The 14,264-nt window shown below is 40.0% G+C and overlaps 3 protein-coding genes across 4 annotated transcripts in view; 1 reads left to right on the top strand and 2 right to left on the bottom strand.

Moving 5' to 3' along the window:
* The window catches only part of fibpa (fibroblast growth factor (acidic) intracellular binding protein a), a 5,850-nt gene extending 4,087 nt beyond the window's left edge, over positions 1 to 1,763 (bottom strand). For both annotated transcript variants that reach the window (XM_059346215.1, XM_059346216.1), the window contains exons 1-4: positions 1,377 to 1,763; positions 1,163 to 1,247; positions 499 to 697; positions 70 to 196 (exon numbers count right to left, since the gene is read on the bottom strand). In XM_059346215.1, coding sequence (XP_059202198.1) covers positions 70 to 196; positions 499 to 697; positions 1,163 to 1,247 — 411 coding nt within the window. In that variant the 5' untranslated portion in view covers positions 1,377 to 1,763. The remainder of the gene's footprint in view (positions 1 to 69; positions 197 to 498; positions 698 to 1,162; positions 1,248 to 1,376) is intronic.
* A 3,843-nt stretch (positions 1,764 to 5,606) lies between these two features.
* ccdc85b (coiled-coil domain containing 85B) lies at positions 5,607 to 8,244 on the top strand. The gene has a single exon (XM_059346228.1). It carries the CDS (start codon positions 6,391 to 6,393, stop codon positions 6,991 to 6,993), a length of 603 nt encoding a protein of 200 aa, XP_059202211.1. The 5' UTR covers positions 5,607 to 6,390; the 3' UTR covers positions 6,994 to 8,244.
* Positions 8,245 to 10,111: 1,867 nt separating this feature from the next.
* On the bottom strand, positions 10,112 to 13,578 carry fosl1a (FOS like 1, AP-1 transcription factor subunit a). The gene is made up of 4 exons (XM_059346569.1): positions 13,249 to 13,578; positions 12,619 to 12,876; positions 11,440 to 11,547; positions 10,112 to 10,837 (listed from the first exon to the last, which is right to left on the bottom strand). The coding sequence occupies exons 1-4, from the start codon at positions 13,357 to 13,359 to the stop codon at positions 10,280 to 10,282; spliced, it is 1,035 nt and encodes a 344-aa protein (XP_059202552.1). The 5' UTR covers positions 13,360 to 13,578; the 3' UTR covers positions 10,112 to 10,279.
* Between the last annotated feature and the right edge of the window lie 686 nt (positions 13,579 to 14,264).

The following is a 14,264-nucleotide window of genomic DNA, read 5'->3' as shown; positions in this document are numbered from 1 at the left end:
TTGAGCATTGACAATTAAAAAACTGATCATAGAGATGAACAGTTGTTGCTGTGGTCTTAATGCTCTTACCTGCCGCCTGCAGCTCTTCAGCGTCACACCTGTCTTGGCGCTGATATCATCCAAGTCCTTCTTGGTTCCTTTGGAGAGTTTCTTTCCCAGGACCTCTCGGACAAATGCATCGTCAAAGGCGTAGTACCTTAACAAGGAAACATACAGAAGAAAGAGGAAATATGTAAGAATATATTTTCATTACTATCTCAAGAAAAAAGGATAATGTTTTTTATTGTTTAATAACAAATACATGCAATGGTAAAATTAGCCTTTAGAGAATAATAACCCAGTTCAAGGAAGGAGCATATTCCAAAAATACAAAAAAAAAAAACATAAATCCTTGATTAAATGTTAAGAATAAGATTTTGTATATACTTTCATATCAGACACTGGAAACACTAATAATTGATAACTGAAGCAGAATTAATGAGAGCATCATAACTGCACCTCTCTATGAGCATGGCTTGTCGATGAGGTGGGATCTGGAACAGCAGCTGGTTGGCTAGTTTGGACGGACTGTGCAGCAGACGCTCACACATCTGGAAAGTCCTGTACTGGTCCATTGTGTCACTCAGGAGAACATCTGCACTCGCCTCACACTCCTCCAGCACTCCTCCTTCCATTCGTACCTTTACTGCATCATTCACTGTGGGATAAAATCACACAAGCCTGCTGATCCCACAATGGCTGTAGTTATGTGTAATAACCTGTACTAACAAAGCCACTACTGTGGTGTGAAAATACAGCAGCACTGGATTGCTACTCCATAATTTTACTAAATATTGCTTACTTGTAATGTGCACAATGTTGTCACACATTTAGCATATTTGTGGTTCCCAATATTTTTTATTTGTAAGTTAATCCTTTAGGGACACAATCCTATTGGCATGCTTAATAGGATGATGGCCCTTGCACACTTGCATATGTGTACATTTAAATTTCCCTGCCTGTCTATGGTTAATAGTGTTGATGTGTTGTTCACGTTGTCTTTTGTATTCTGTTTTTGTGAAACCTTGCTGCAGAAAAAAAACCTTGTGTTAAGACTTTTACCTAGAACCTTGAATTATGTTTTAACCAAATTCTAGTACATCCCACATTGTGTGTATCTTACCTGTGTATCCATCCAACCAGAGCTGGTAAACCTCCTCATCCATGATAGTGGTGTTACCCACAAACACGTCCAGTTCCATCGCCATCTGGTTGAAAGAAATTAAGTAAAAACAAGTGTATCAGGAGATGTTTAACATTTGTTAGGCTTAAGTAGCCTCAACCATCAGATGTGACATCATCTCAACGCCGTTTTAAGCAACAAAAACACACCATACCGTGTTCTAAATGTTGTTCCGAACACTTTCAAGCAGAAAGATAAAATTCAATAAAATACAAATACAAAGTGTTCCGTTAATTCTATTGGCTGGACTTAAATCTTCTTTCCATGGTGTCCTAATTAGCTAACTTCCTCCCTTAAAGGCTAGCCTCCTGTGCTAGCTACGTCGCAAAGTTAGCAGCTTCAGCGGAGACTAAACTGACAACCAGGTAACAAAAAGGTACATTAAAACCGAATTAACATTACGGTATAATCAGGTGATCAGCTCTCGTGTTTTAAAACACGAACATCTACCAAACTGCAGCGTTACTGTATTGCTATGGGTGCTCAGTGTCAACAACAGCAGTCATGCTACAAGAACTTCCGGTTTATGACGTCACAGGAAAAGAAAAATCGCCCCCAACTGTCCTGTTGTAGGAATTAAAACGATATTTTGTCTCAATTACTTCTAGTTAGTCTGTTTATTAGGGCCACGGGGCAATCGCACCGAGCACTGTTATACTCTCTTATACACTCTTATAACTACTGTTATAAGAGTTTAAATGGAGTCTCTAGATGAAATTATGCTGGAGAAGTACACTGGTAACACTTTATTTTGAAGGTGTCTACATAAGAGGCACACAAGCCTGTCAGAAACATGACATCATAAGTATCATGAGCATTAATGTTACTTCACAGTGTCATTAATGTTCATGACGCATCCTATGTCGTGTTAATGACACACTCGTGTCACTCTTATGTAGACAACTTCAAAATAAAGTCTTACCATATCTTGCTTAAGTCACAAAGGCATGTTCAAAAAGATGCCTAAGTCACATTTTATTTTGATTTAGGCATAATAAATCCGCTTAAGTCATACACTTGGCATAGGCCATGATCTTAAAGGGGTAAAATCACATGATCTGATCAACTGAGGATGTAGGCGATTTTACCATAGGTGGCCGGTGTCATGAGGAGATGATTTAGGCAAAAAAAAATTGACAGAAAATGACTTTGGCGATTATTGTATATCTATATTGAATTCTTCAGTGGGATATATTTTAGCAGTACTAAAAAATATACAGTGTGTGAGTAAACCAAAGCTTGTAATTTTGCTACCACATAGCCTAGTCTTGCTTGGGATTTTGTTTCCCAGAATTATTTCCTTTAGTCAAGTATTTATGCTTTTATTTTGAAATGGCCATAACGGTAGAGTCATATTGCTTTACCATCCGGTCTATCGCGAGAACCAATCAGCGCGTCTTAATTAACTGCAATAAGGCTTCAGCGTTCTTTTTTCTTTGCGTTCTTTTTCCTGTTATTGTCGCTTCTTATTAGTAACACTGAACGTTCTATCATCACAACAGTGTCGCTACATTATGTCTATTTTATACAGTCTATGGTCTATTCGAACGTCTCAAACGTCTCTCATTCTTAATGGATACAATGTGGGAGATTAATGAGAAACCTAAATAACCGGTTCAGAAAAGATTGCAGTGCCGACAAATTTAACAATGGAAATAATGATAATACATATCAATTCAATTCAATTCAATTGGTTTTATTGGCATGACATAACAATGTATATATTGCCAAAGCAAGCATCAGAAAAAAAGATAACAAGATAAGGAAAGCAATATTTACAATAGATTATTATAATTCTGTTATCTTCTGTTGTCTATATATAATAATAATAATATAAGATACTGTGAGACAGTGTTTTGTAGATTTCTATCAATTAAGTTGATTTTAATTGGGGATGGTGCAGGCTAGAAAGCATTATGCTCAACCAGTTTCAGCATATTTCCTGGATTTTATTTAGATTTGGTCTTGTTGATACACTTATAAACACAAACGACACTTGTGATAGTTGCTTCTGTTCCTAGCAGCATGCAGTCATGGGGCATGCAGCACCCGTAACGTACTGCCTATTACTGTGCGTGATCCGTAAAGTTGGCCCGTTTTTAATCCCATTGGCAAAACCGGAGTCACACCGCCGAGGGCACGTAATGTGGGCAGACTCTGGAAGAAGCCAGGAAAAGCCCCCAGATTTCTTGCCAACTGTAGAATACACACTACCCTTGAGTGCCTGACGGTGTCTTCCCATTGCAAGGAGAGTAAAATAAATCCAACAGACACAAACAAAGCATTTTTTTTAAGTAAGAAAGCCATCAATGGACAGAAGAAACTACAATGGACGGTTATGTAAAGTAGTCTATTAAATTACCAGCGAGGCACTGGCCTATTGTTTATCTCTGCCCTTCCATTTGTGCTCTTAGTTATTTTAAAATGTGTCAGATCAGAGATAGGCCTGTACGTGCTTTGCTTGCTGCGTGTACACAATCTGCTCTCTTTTCCTCCGGCGATTAATCTAAATAAATCCCTGCAAATCCCTCTCCTCACCCTCCCTTTCTGTGTTTCTGCATGTGTCCTTCAAAATCACAACATAAGGGAAAACGACTCAGTCAACATGTCTTTTTGTCGGATCTCTCGCTGCACATCAACACTCTCGTTTCTAACCCCACATGACACCCTGATTCCATCCCCAGTTCCCACTTGCACGGTTAACACCCTACATTGTTATGGCCTCAGTGAAACAATGGAGGTGGGACAGAGGGCGGAAGGATGTGGCTGAATGCCTCAGCATAAACCCATGGAAAAAAAGCCTGCAGTCACACTTTCCGCCAGTGTTCTTTGAAAAGAAACGAGTACAGCCAGGAGCCACTCATGATACAACGGCATTGTACTGTACATCTTTTTGTGTAGTGAACTCCAAAGGCAGTGGGGCCTATCGATGTATCTCCCATGTTTTATAAAGGTTTGAGGGTGTTAGGCCTATGTCTTTAGTTTTTGAGGCTGAAATCATTCAAATGGAAAGCAAATCTCAGAGGAAGTGGCTTCACGCAGGCCTTTCCTACTCATTTGCTTTGCGATTAATGTGCATATCCAGTGTGTTTTGGTTTCATAGCACGGTAAAGGTAAAAGTATGTTTTTGAATCCAAATGGGGGCGCACAAGTTCCTCACTGAGAGAGCACATGGAGCAGATCTTCACCCTGACATCTTGATGTTTTTCATAATGTAGATGAGACGACCTGAGTCGGCTCAGCTGGATCACTGAGCGGATCGATGCTATGTTGCCATTTACTACCATACCACAGTATGGCTACGGTATGCGAAGAGTCACTGTAAACCCCAGAGGAAACCACAAATATGTCTGATTACTATCTAACCAACGTGTCAAAGCAGCAGCCACGAAAAAAAGTTCCACTTCCGGGAAAATTGTTCAAAATAAAACCAGTCTTGTTGAGGAAACAGTAACATAGCCTACTATCAATTAAAAAAAAAAACGTTGCCTGAAGAAAGAAAGCTACAATGTTCTCACTTATTTCATTAAAAGGACAGCCCCCCCCCCCCCCCCCCCCTGTGTGAAATATGTATAAGAAATATAAAATAAAAATAAAAACATGTAGGCTAGTGCTATTTAGATCATTTTGGTGTCAGATCCTGTGCGTTGGGAATATCTGCTGCAGACATGTCTCCCTTTTCTCAAATGTAATCTGATTTAATGACACTGGGCCTGTGGTGGTCAAAGCCCCAGAAACACCCTGGAAAAACTAAACAGCATTGTCTCTTTCTAGGAACCGCGGCCCAGTGAGCAGTTTCATGTAGGGACTTCTGACAAGAAACTGTTCAAAACAAGGTTTTTGGATTTGAGTAGGTCATACTTTCTGTAAGTTGGTATTGCTGTTGAGCTATAGCTGCCATATAGCCTTTCCCATTATTCAGGAATCAGATAATTCTATAGCCAATCTCCAACATTCAGCAACTCACACCAAAACAATTCTATTCTGTACAAACTCTATTGCACATCTGTGCATCCTGGGAGGGGGGTCCCTCCTCTGTTGCTCTCCCTGAGATTTTTCTTATTCTTTTTTTCTTGTTAAAGTGTATTTTTGAGGAGTTTTTCCTTGTCCGCTGCAAGGGTTAAAGGACAGAGGGTGTCTCTGTCTGTCTGTCTGTGATCCAGATTTGTGTTTCTGGGCTATGTAAATTCAATTTAATCGAATTTAACAATCTAGATTGATAAATAATACTACAGGTAAGATGAAAAATATGTATTTTTGATTTTTGGGTGATTTGTTCCTTTAATATGGCAACAGTCGAGGCTTTTATTTTGAAGGCTGCAAAGACTGACTTCCGCTAATGCTGAGGCTTGACTCGCTGCTTAGCGGAGTCACAGCCGTGAAAGTGGCGGAGGCGGACATTGTTGTGGTAACAGTCCAGCCCCAGAGGATGAGCAGAGATGATGCACTTATTTTGAGCGGATAACGGGCAAGATCGGATTTAGATTTATTTTTGTTTGTTTGTTTGTTTATCTTAAGAATGAACCGTTCGTAAAGAAAAAAAGCTGCTGCACCGTAACGGACTCATCCTCCAGCCACCGGGAAACGGAATTCATTCAGCCAAGGCGAGCGGAGCACAGCCTGGTGAGACGATGCCAGCGACGTAAAAATCACAACATCTGCAGGGTGTGCATCCGAGGCTGCTGGATTAAGCCTCCGTGGATCGAGCGGGCCTTTGCACATACAGTAGCCTACAGAAGAACCCACGGGGCGGCTGTTGCCTTCAAAATACAGCGAGAGGAGGTAAAATAAGGACAGTTGTATTTCTGGAGGCCTTTGGAGAACACAGCCTGCTGTGGAGAGGATGACAGATTGACATTAATGGGGGTCTGCGGTGCATCTTCATACACGACCTCATTAAAGCATCTTCCACGGAGGACTGACGCTGGGTTCCGCACAAATTAAGACTGAAGTCATAGCGCCTTGAAAAAAGCCATCTAAATAAAGAAATCACATGTTTATGCCATGATTTGGCCTCCGGTGCTATTGTGATTGCATACATGACATCTGGAAAACACTGTATGCAGAAGAAGAGGATGTGATGGCTCTGCGTTGAGCATTATAGCTTCATCTCAGCGCTTTTTAATAGATTCTCAGGTACCCCCTAGGTGTAGGTTTTAAATAGAAAAATGGGTAGCGAAGGGGAGATAATAAATAGAGAACTGTCAAAGATGTCTGACGAGGATTTGCTGACGTGCTCCAAAGAGGAGCTGGTGAGCCGGCTGCGTAAAGAGGAGTCGGAGAAAATATCCGCTCTCATCCAGCGAGGACGGCTGATAAAAGAGGTAAATAAACAGCTGCAGGGACACCTCCTTGAAATCAGGGAACTGAAAGTCATCAATCAGCGTCTGCAGGAGGAAAACGTGGAACTGCGGGACCTGTGCTGTTTCCTGGACGACGACCGGCTCAAAGTGAAGAAGCTGGCCCGGGAATGGCAGCTGTTCGGGCATCACGCGGCGAAAGTGATGCGGGAGGACCTGGGCGGGTACTTGAAAAAGCTCGCCGACCTGGAGCGCATGCAGGACGGGCTGGTGAAGGAGAATTTGGACCTGAAGGAGCTGTGCCTGGTCCTGGAGGAGGAGTGTGTCAGCAGGAGTGACTCCAGCCCCGGAGGGTCCACCGAGCTTAACCTGCCCTGCATGGTGGCCCGGGACCTGGGGGACGGGAGCTCAAGCACAGGCAGCGTGGGAAGCCCGGACCAGCTCCACCTGGTGTGCTCCCCTGATGACTGATGGCGGGTTTATATCAGTATTGAGGGCTTCTCCAACTCAAATAAGGAATTTGTAGACTAGGAGTGATGTGATTGACAAAATGGAAGCTTTGTCAGACAATGCAAATCACTTTGGTGCAAAAGCATTAGGCCTTCTGAATGCTGCAAAGATTTGTGTGCCACTAGGTTTTGACATGACAAAGAATCTAAAAGACATTTTCAGGACTTTACAAAGACATTTAATAGATGTTTGCCAGATGATAATGTATCTAAATTTTACAGTGTTTTTTCTAATGATTGGGGGGTATTCTCCTTTTTCAGTGGTCTGTTGTTGGGAAAAAAAAGAAGAAAAGAAATGGGACCAAAAAAGTGGGTCACATATATAAATTTATCTCATGCACTGGACTAGCCTACACTGGTAGAAGCCTTTTCTCTATTGCACTGGACAGCGTTACCATGGATCTTTAAATCACTGATCTGAAGATTCATTTCAATCCAGTTTTGAGCCATATTTAGTCCACTGAATTCCAATAGCACTGAAATAGATGAGTTGTGATAAAAGAAAAAATGAAACTATTTGATATTTGCTTTTGCTAGATGCCCAATAATGTGTAATATTTTTTCCACTCTCTTCCTCAGGACAGGATTGGAGTGCCATATGTGCATGATGATTGTCACAATTTGTACAGGCCTGTTAGCCAGTCTGATGTGAGGGCCCTTCAGGTTTACTGCGGGTGGGGCTGCTGTGCATAATGTACATGTGCTAGAGCCTGGGCAGAGCCAGCACACGTGTTAAGGTTTTGGATCAGACACGATAGATGTCCTTGGACCTCACTCAGAGCTGAACTGAACAAGTTCTGACACTTTTTTAAAAATCAAACTGGAAACTCTTTGTATCAAACTGGAAGGTCTATACAAGTTTTAATGATTTCTATTCTATTCAAGCTGTTTAAATTCACTTGTATTACATTTTTTATTACATTGTTGTTGATGTTCAATTAGCATATCTCACAGAGTTTGTTTAAGTTGGCGACGGCCAGCTTTGTCTGTAACTCATGCATTGTATTTACCCTGTAACATTAGGGATAATCTTAACTTTGACCCTTCTTTATCTTGATTTATCTGTATTAACTAGCATTACTAACCAATTTCAGTTTAAATCATAGATGATGCACATGGATTAGAAAAGATTTATTTTGTCGTTAGCTGTTTATTGGTGGGCTATGCTCGTAGTGCATTGAAGAGCTTTAAATACAGTGGGTATGACACTTTGTGCTGGTCTGACCTTTCTTTGTGTGTTTGACTTTGCAGAAATGTGCATTTACACATTTACATGACACAGAATGAAGGATTGATTTCTGCACTTGTTGTTCTGACCTTCGTGTCTGAACTGACTGTGCTTGATTGATGCTCCCTTCATGTCACACAGACTGACTTTATGGATGTTCATCAGTTTTATTTTTGGATCCCTATTTGCTCAGTCTGGAGAGCTGAAGAGGGCAGTAATGCTTTTAGCCACTTAGTAATGCACAGACGTCCTTTGACAGCAGCACACACGCTGATTTTTTTCTCTCCCTCATGCTCTCTGGCTCTCAATCATTCCATCTCTGTTTCTCTCTCTAACCCCATTTTAGCAGAGCAATCCAATGGCCTCTGAGCCTGCATGTATTAGCAAGAGATTTGCTTCATTTTTGGGAAATGGAGTCACAGAAAAAAAAACAGTGTTCACTGTTGAGGGTCATAGGGCAGTCATTAGAGTCTGTCAGCATGAAATGCAGCATCTAAATCATTTAATGGGTGACAACAAAAAAGGGTTTAAAGGATTTCCACTGATTATTATGTTCTTAATTAGTCATTTTATTTATAAAATGTGGAAATGTGGTGTAGAGGCATAATGCATTCAGTTAAAAATATGTTTGCTCTGTTATTCTGAATGAATGAGAAAATAATCTAATAATCAGAAAATCCAAGAGCATAATATTTTTTCAATAAATTGTTTCTCAGAATTTTGAGATAATTATGTAACTGATTCAGTAAAAAAAAAAAGACAAGAAAGACTGTAGAAAGACAGAATTTTTTACTCAAGGGAATGCATGAGGCTTCTATGATGCGGTCATTATAATTTCCCTGGGAATTTCTTCAGGTTCAAAGGTTATGTCCTGAAATTGTTTGGTTTTGTCTTAACAACAGTCTGAAACACAGAGATGTCATTACACAAAACAGGGCAGCAAATCCTCACATTGAAGACACTTCAACTAGAGAGTATTTGTATTTTATCTTGGCTTGATTTAACACAAAATAGCTGCAGATTATTCTTCTATTCATTGATTATTCAACAAATCCAATACTTGAATACTTACTCCAATTTGGGTTATTCCAGAGTCCCAGCATTCACTTTATGAGACGTTCATTTTTTTTTTACCTTATAAGTCATTCATTCTTAACTGCATCTAATTGGTTGTTGTTTTTAAGATGCATTTCAGTCTAATCATAACTTCCTGCTGTTACTGTTTTTAAATAATAATAATACAGGGTTCCCCTTAAAATTCAAGTGTTTTCAAGGATTCCCAGCACCCGCAGGAGCATTACATCATCACACATCTCACACAGTTTTGGACTTTTGCTCTTTATTGTCTGTGAAGTTGTACAGCTTTGACAACAGATAAAAGTAAGGCACTGCCAACCAAAACGGTTCATTTGTCAGAGACAATAAAAACATTACCAAAAATATATTACACTCTCAAAAATAAATATATGATTATATAATCTATATCAACTCCTACGGCCCAGCCTTAGTGGTCAATAAATTGCATAGACGATATTAGGATTCTTAAAAGATTCATACAAAAATATAGACGATTTATTTATAAGTACTCTATTTCCCTTGATGAGAAAGTTTATAAAGTGTTACATAACATGAAGATCCAATGTATTAAATCATTAATTATGTTATTGTTATAAATACATTTTTAGTTATCACAGTTAATTCTAGAAAGGTATAATTCTATAATTCTGCATGAATGCTTTCATTATAAACCTCAAACAACTCATTCTACCTCACAGCTGCTAAAATGAGAAATATAAAGACTTTATATTGTATTAATACTAAAAAGAGTGTAACATTCATATCCTGATATTTGCCTAATATCTAAGTGAAGAATCTGAAGAAATTAAGCAGCTGCACGCAGCTCCTTTTGAAATGCTTATCACAATCATCATTTTTTTATTCCCTCATGTTTCCCAGAGATCCTTTTTCCACACATGATGAACTGAACGTTAGTGTTTTGCCAGGATGACACAGCCGTCAATCACAGAGTGAGGATGGTCGGGGAGTGCAGGGAGTGATCCGATTGGTCTCCGCTGCTGCTGCTGCGGCGATGAGCTACCCCACAGGGCTGTGGGGCATGAGAATGGTGGACGTGTCCCTGATGTGATGTAGCGTGGGATGTGATGGAGGCGCTGGTGTCCATAGCAGCGGAGGGATAGGTGAAAACCATGCCGGCTGTGAAGGGTGTGAGAGAGGGAGTAGATGTGAGAACCGGGGTGTGCAGAGACTCTGATTCAGTGGTGACAGTGGAGGCGGCTGATGTCACACTCTTGGTGGATATGGTTATCTTTGGTTTCGGCTTCTCCATCTTTACTAGAAGTTTGGTCGAGGGCCCGGGTCTGCTGAAGTCCTGTGGCTCCAGTTTGATGCCTCCCAAAGAGGAAGTTGGTGGACTCAGGTCTGAATCTGAATCAGAGTCCTCTATTTTACAAATGGGGCGGTGGGCCTCCAGGACCAGCTCCAGCTTGTCTTTCTCCTTTTGTAATGCAGCTATTTCCTTCTGCAAAGTGGACTTTTCATCCTCCAGCTGCTCAGTTTCCTACACAGAGGGGAAAGCAGAGAGGACCGGAATATAAGTAAACTCTCTCATTGAGATGAATACCTTGTATTTTAATCATCAAAGAAATACTTCACACTTAAAATGACCATTTGTATATCAATTACGCCCCCGTATCACCTTGAATTCTTGAAAAAAAACAATTTGTCTCGCATGCCTCCACTGTGACAGAGAATCTGGAAAATGTATAAATCCTTGATGAATTGAAGTAAATGGGACTCTCACACAACTCATGCAAGACACAGTTTATGTGGAAGTGTTTTAAATAGTACAATTTGTGTGTTTTAGGAAGTAGTGAGCATATTACTGATAAATACAAATAAACAAATTAATAAATTATTACACTGCATGGGTTGTGTGAGAGTTTGTGGATTTTATGTAATTATACAGTTGTTTCCCATTTACTTGAATTCACCAAGCATTCCTCAGTTTAAGGATTCTTCATTCACCGTGAAGGCATGAGAGAAAAATATAATGTTTTCTTCAAAAATTCAAGGTAACATGGGATGAGTACTTGATCCAAAAGATAATTTCAGGCTGAACTGTTCCTTTAATGTTTTGGCATTTGTACAATGTTCTCTTACCTTCTGCAGTGTGTCTGTCAGCTCCCTACGGCGATTGCGACATTTTGCTGCTGCCAGTTTATTCCGCTCCCTTCTTACTTTACGTCTCTCCATCTCTTCGTGGGATAACTGTGATGAGAAAGAGAAGAGAAATTAAAACACATTAGTTCATCTGATGTACAAAGTCAAAACTCTAAACCCCATTTAATATTCAAAGTTGGATTATGTAATCTTTCTGTTTTGAGGGAAAAACACTCTAAATATCAAATGTAGAGGGAGACATGTTGAGAGTCCAGCATAGACGATGTGACACAGGAGAAATACCACCACCATGTGTGTGCACTGAGTCATCACAGTCATGGCGGCTCAATGATTTTGAAATGTCTGAGCTTTTGTGCCTTTGTAACACCCCAACTCTGACTTCACCAAGCACCCTACTGAATAATTGCTGTTGATCCTATATTTCCCGCCCTTTCAGATCGATGAGTCACACTCAGATCCAAGCGGTGACTCAGGTGTGAGTCACTGAACATGACTTGCCCCTGTGAGTCACATGACAGTCCACTTCCTGTACCATGAAATTACAACTCCAAGAACAAAACCATGACGGGGATGTGTGCCAACATGTGCCTAACAAAAATCAAAAAAACGATAGTGTGGTTGTGACGAACATGAGTCCTGATAGTTCAAGTTGGTCCCTTTAACATTGATGATATCTTGTTTTGACACGTAACATTGCTCTGCTAACGAAAAGCAGATCTTTGCAAACAATGTGTCAGAAGTGATCATTTCACTGAGTCAACAACGAGTCAAAGTAAATACCATTGAAGAAAATAAATAGTCTGTGTTTGCCTCTGGGGAGCAACTTATTTAAATAATGTTTTAAATAATATGACTCAATAATGTAATCTTACTTAATTTCTTATTGTGATGTGTAAGCCTAAAGGAAATGACACAGAGTTTTACAGGATATTACACACTAGTTACACAGAAATGATTGCTACTGTCCACACCTCAGTATCTGCATCCCCTCTAGGGAAAATATGACTCCCAGTGGAGCTCCTTTTATTTTCTCAACAATTCTCACTTTTCAAACAGAAACTTGAACTTGAGAAACTTGAAAAAAATCCATATATATCATTGTCTATATCAGTGTATTTATGCTCTAAAGTTTTTGTTATTTAAGGAATACTTTCTTACATGTTCATCGTTCCTGCGCCTTGTCGGTCCAGTGGTGTTTGCAGCTGCTCTTATGACCCCTGGTCTGAGAAAATGGGAGTGGGAGAGCGGTTGACCCAGAGGCCGTGCCCCTGAGAGGGACGGGTAGGGAGGTACTGGAGATCGTGAAGGGCCTGGTGTATGCATGAGGGAGGGCTGGACCATCCACTGGAGGTCCTGGTTGCTTGTGATGGCATTGAGGCTTGGTACGAACTGACTGCTGCCTGCCATTGTAAACTTCTGAATTGAAAAAAAAAACAGATTGAAAAAGAAAAATGTGGATAAAGTTAGTGGAGGAATCTAACATGTGATCGATAACAAAAGACATGGTTTCTGAAGTCTAAATGCAACGTAATTAAAGTATAAAGCAAGTGGTTATGAAGATTATCATGACTGTTATTATATAAAGAGTTATACTTATTACATACAGTATAATAACTTGTATACTACTACGTATGTGACATACAGGTTTAATACTTTATAATAGCTGAAAGTTAACAACTTTTTAAAACTATTTCCTTATATTTACAGTTTATTCTATATCCTATTCTCCCAATTTGACCCCTAGGTGCCTGGGAGAACCTGTAGCCCGGTTAAATAAAGTTCACCTACCTGCTCCTGCTGTGTAGTCGAGGTGCTGGTGCTTCCCTGGGTGTTTGACCCAGAGACGCTGCCTGTGTACGCCGGGTTGCCTCTCTCTTGACTTGCAAAGTTTCGATACATCCTTTCTGTTTATACGAAATGAAAATTGGGTCCAGCTGTGGCTGCGAAGCCTTCAGGTCTCACGAAAGTACTTTCAGGTTGAATCAATTCAAACTCTGGGTAAGCCCACCTTATTGCGGTAAGTCGGTAGAGTCCAAACGGGCACGTTAAGAAGGGGGAACAAGGAAGGAAATGTCGCCTCGCTTTTTTCAAAATCGCCTTATAACTTCCGAAAACAACTTTCAGTACATCCCCTCGTCCTTAGTCACACATCTAGAAGCCAAAGTCTGGGAATGATTGTGAGGTTGTAAACTCTTAAAGCGGCACTATATGTTTGCCACGCCCCTCTGGAGTTACGGGAAATAGTGTTGTCTGGAACCTCTCACGAATCAAACCACGTGCCGTGACGTCATTGACCATATATGGTGAGTTTCCTCCTGAGAGAAGCACCCGGGATCCCTCTGACTGAAACCACGTCTGATGCACTGGTTCAAGTACTACTACACTTTCCTACTCCAGTGGAAGTGCTGTGACTTATTTAATACTTTGTTTACGCTAAAGGCAAAGGTATATAAATTCTATTTCATTTGATTTATATAATAACAGGTCACCCACCACTACAAATACAATAAACAAGTCGAGGATATAATGAAGATAATAAAGTTTTAAGGAAAACCATTGTGGTCCTCTTTCCAAGAATGGATATTTTTCTTCTTTATTGCTGCAAATGCACACACTGTTTTTCCAATTCCAATGTTTATGGAGTGTTTGCAAAATTTCTGTGAGGTTGGAGTATGTCAAAGTGAAATTATTGAATTTAAATTCACAAAAAAACATCATTTAGCATTAACTTAATGTATATGATTTTTTTCATTTCAAGTTAACTTAAAATTTCAGAACCTATACATATTTTTTAAATGATGAAA

The sequence above is a fragment of the Centropristis striata genome, chromosome 12 (genome assembly GCF_030273125.1).
Source record: "Centropristis striata isolate RG_2023a ecotype Rhode Island chromosome 12, C.striata_1.0, whole genome shotgun sequence".
Taxonomy (NCBI): Eukaryota; Metazoa; Chordata; class Actinopteri; order Perciformes; family Serranidae; genus Centropristis; species Centropristis striata.
The sequence above is the reverse complement of the archived record's forward strand: the minus strand, read 5'-3'. Positions and strand labels throughout refer to the sequence as shown.

Bases quoted from the DNA above. Each gene is read 5' to 3' on its own strand.
- ccdc85b (XM_059346228.1), top strand. From the start codon at position 6,391: ATGGGTAGCGAAGGGGAGATAATAAATAGAGAACTGTCAAAGATGTCT.
- fosl1a (XM_059346569.1), bottom strand. From the start codon at position 13,359: ATGTATCGAAACTTTGCAAGTCAAGAGAGAGGCAACCCGGCGTACACA. The intron at 12,877-13,248 runs GTAGGTGAACTT...TTTTCAATTCAG, and splicing joins CGACTACACAGCAGGAGCAG to AAGTTTACAATGGCAGGCAG. The intron at 11,548-12,618 runs GTAAGAAAGTAT...TTCTCATCACAG, and splicing joins GGCGCAGGAACGATGAACAT to TTATCCCACGAAGAGATGGA.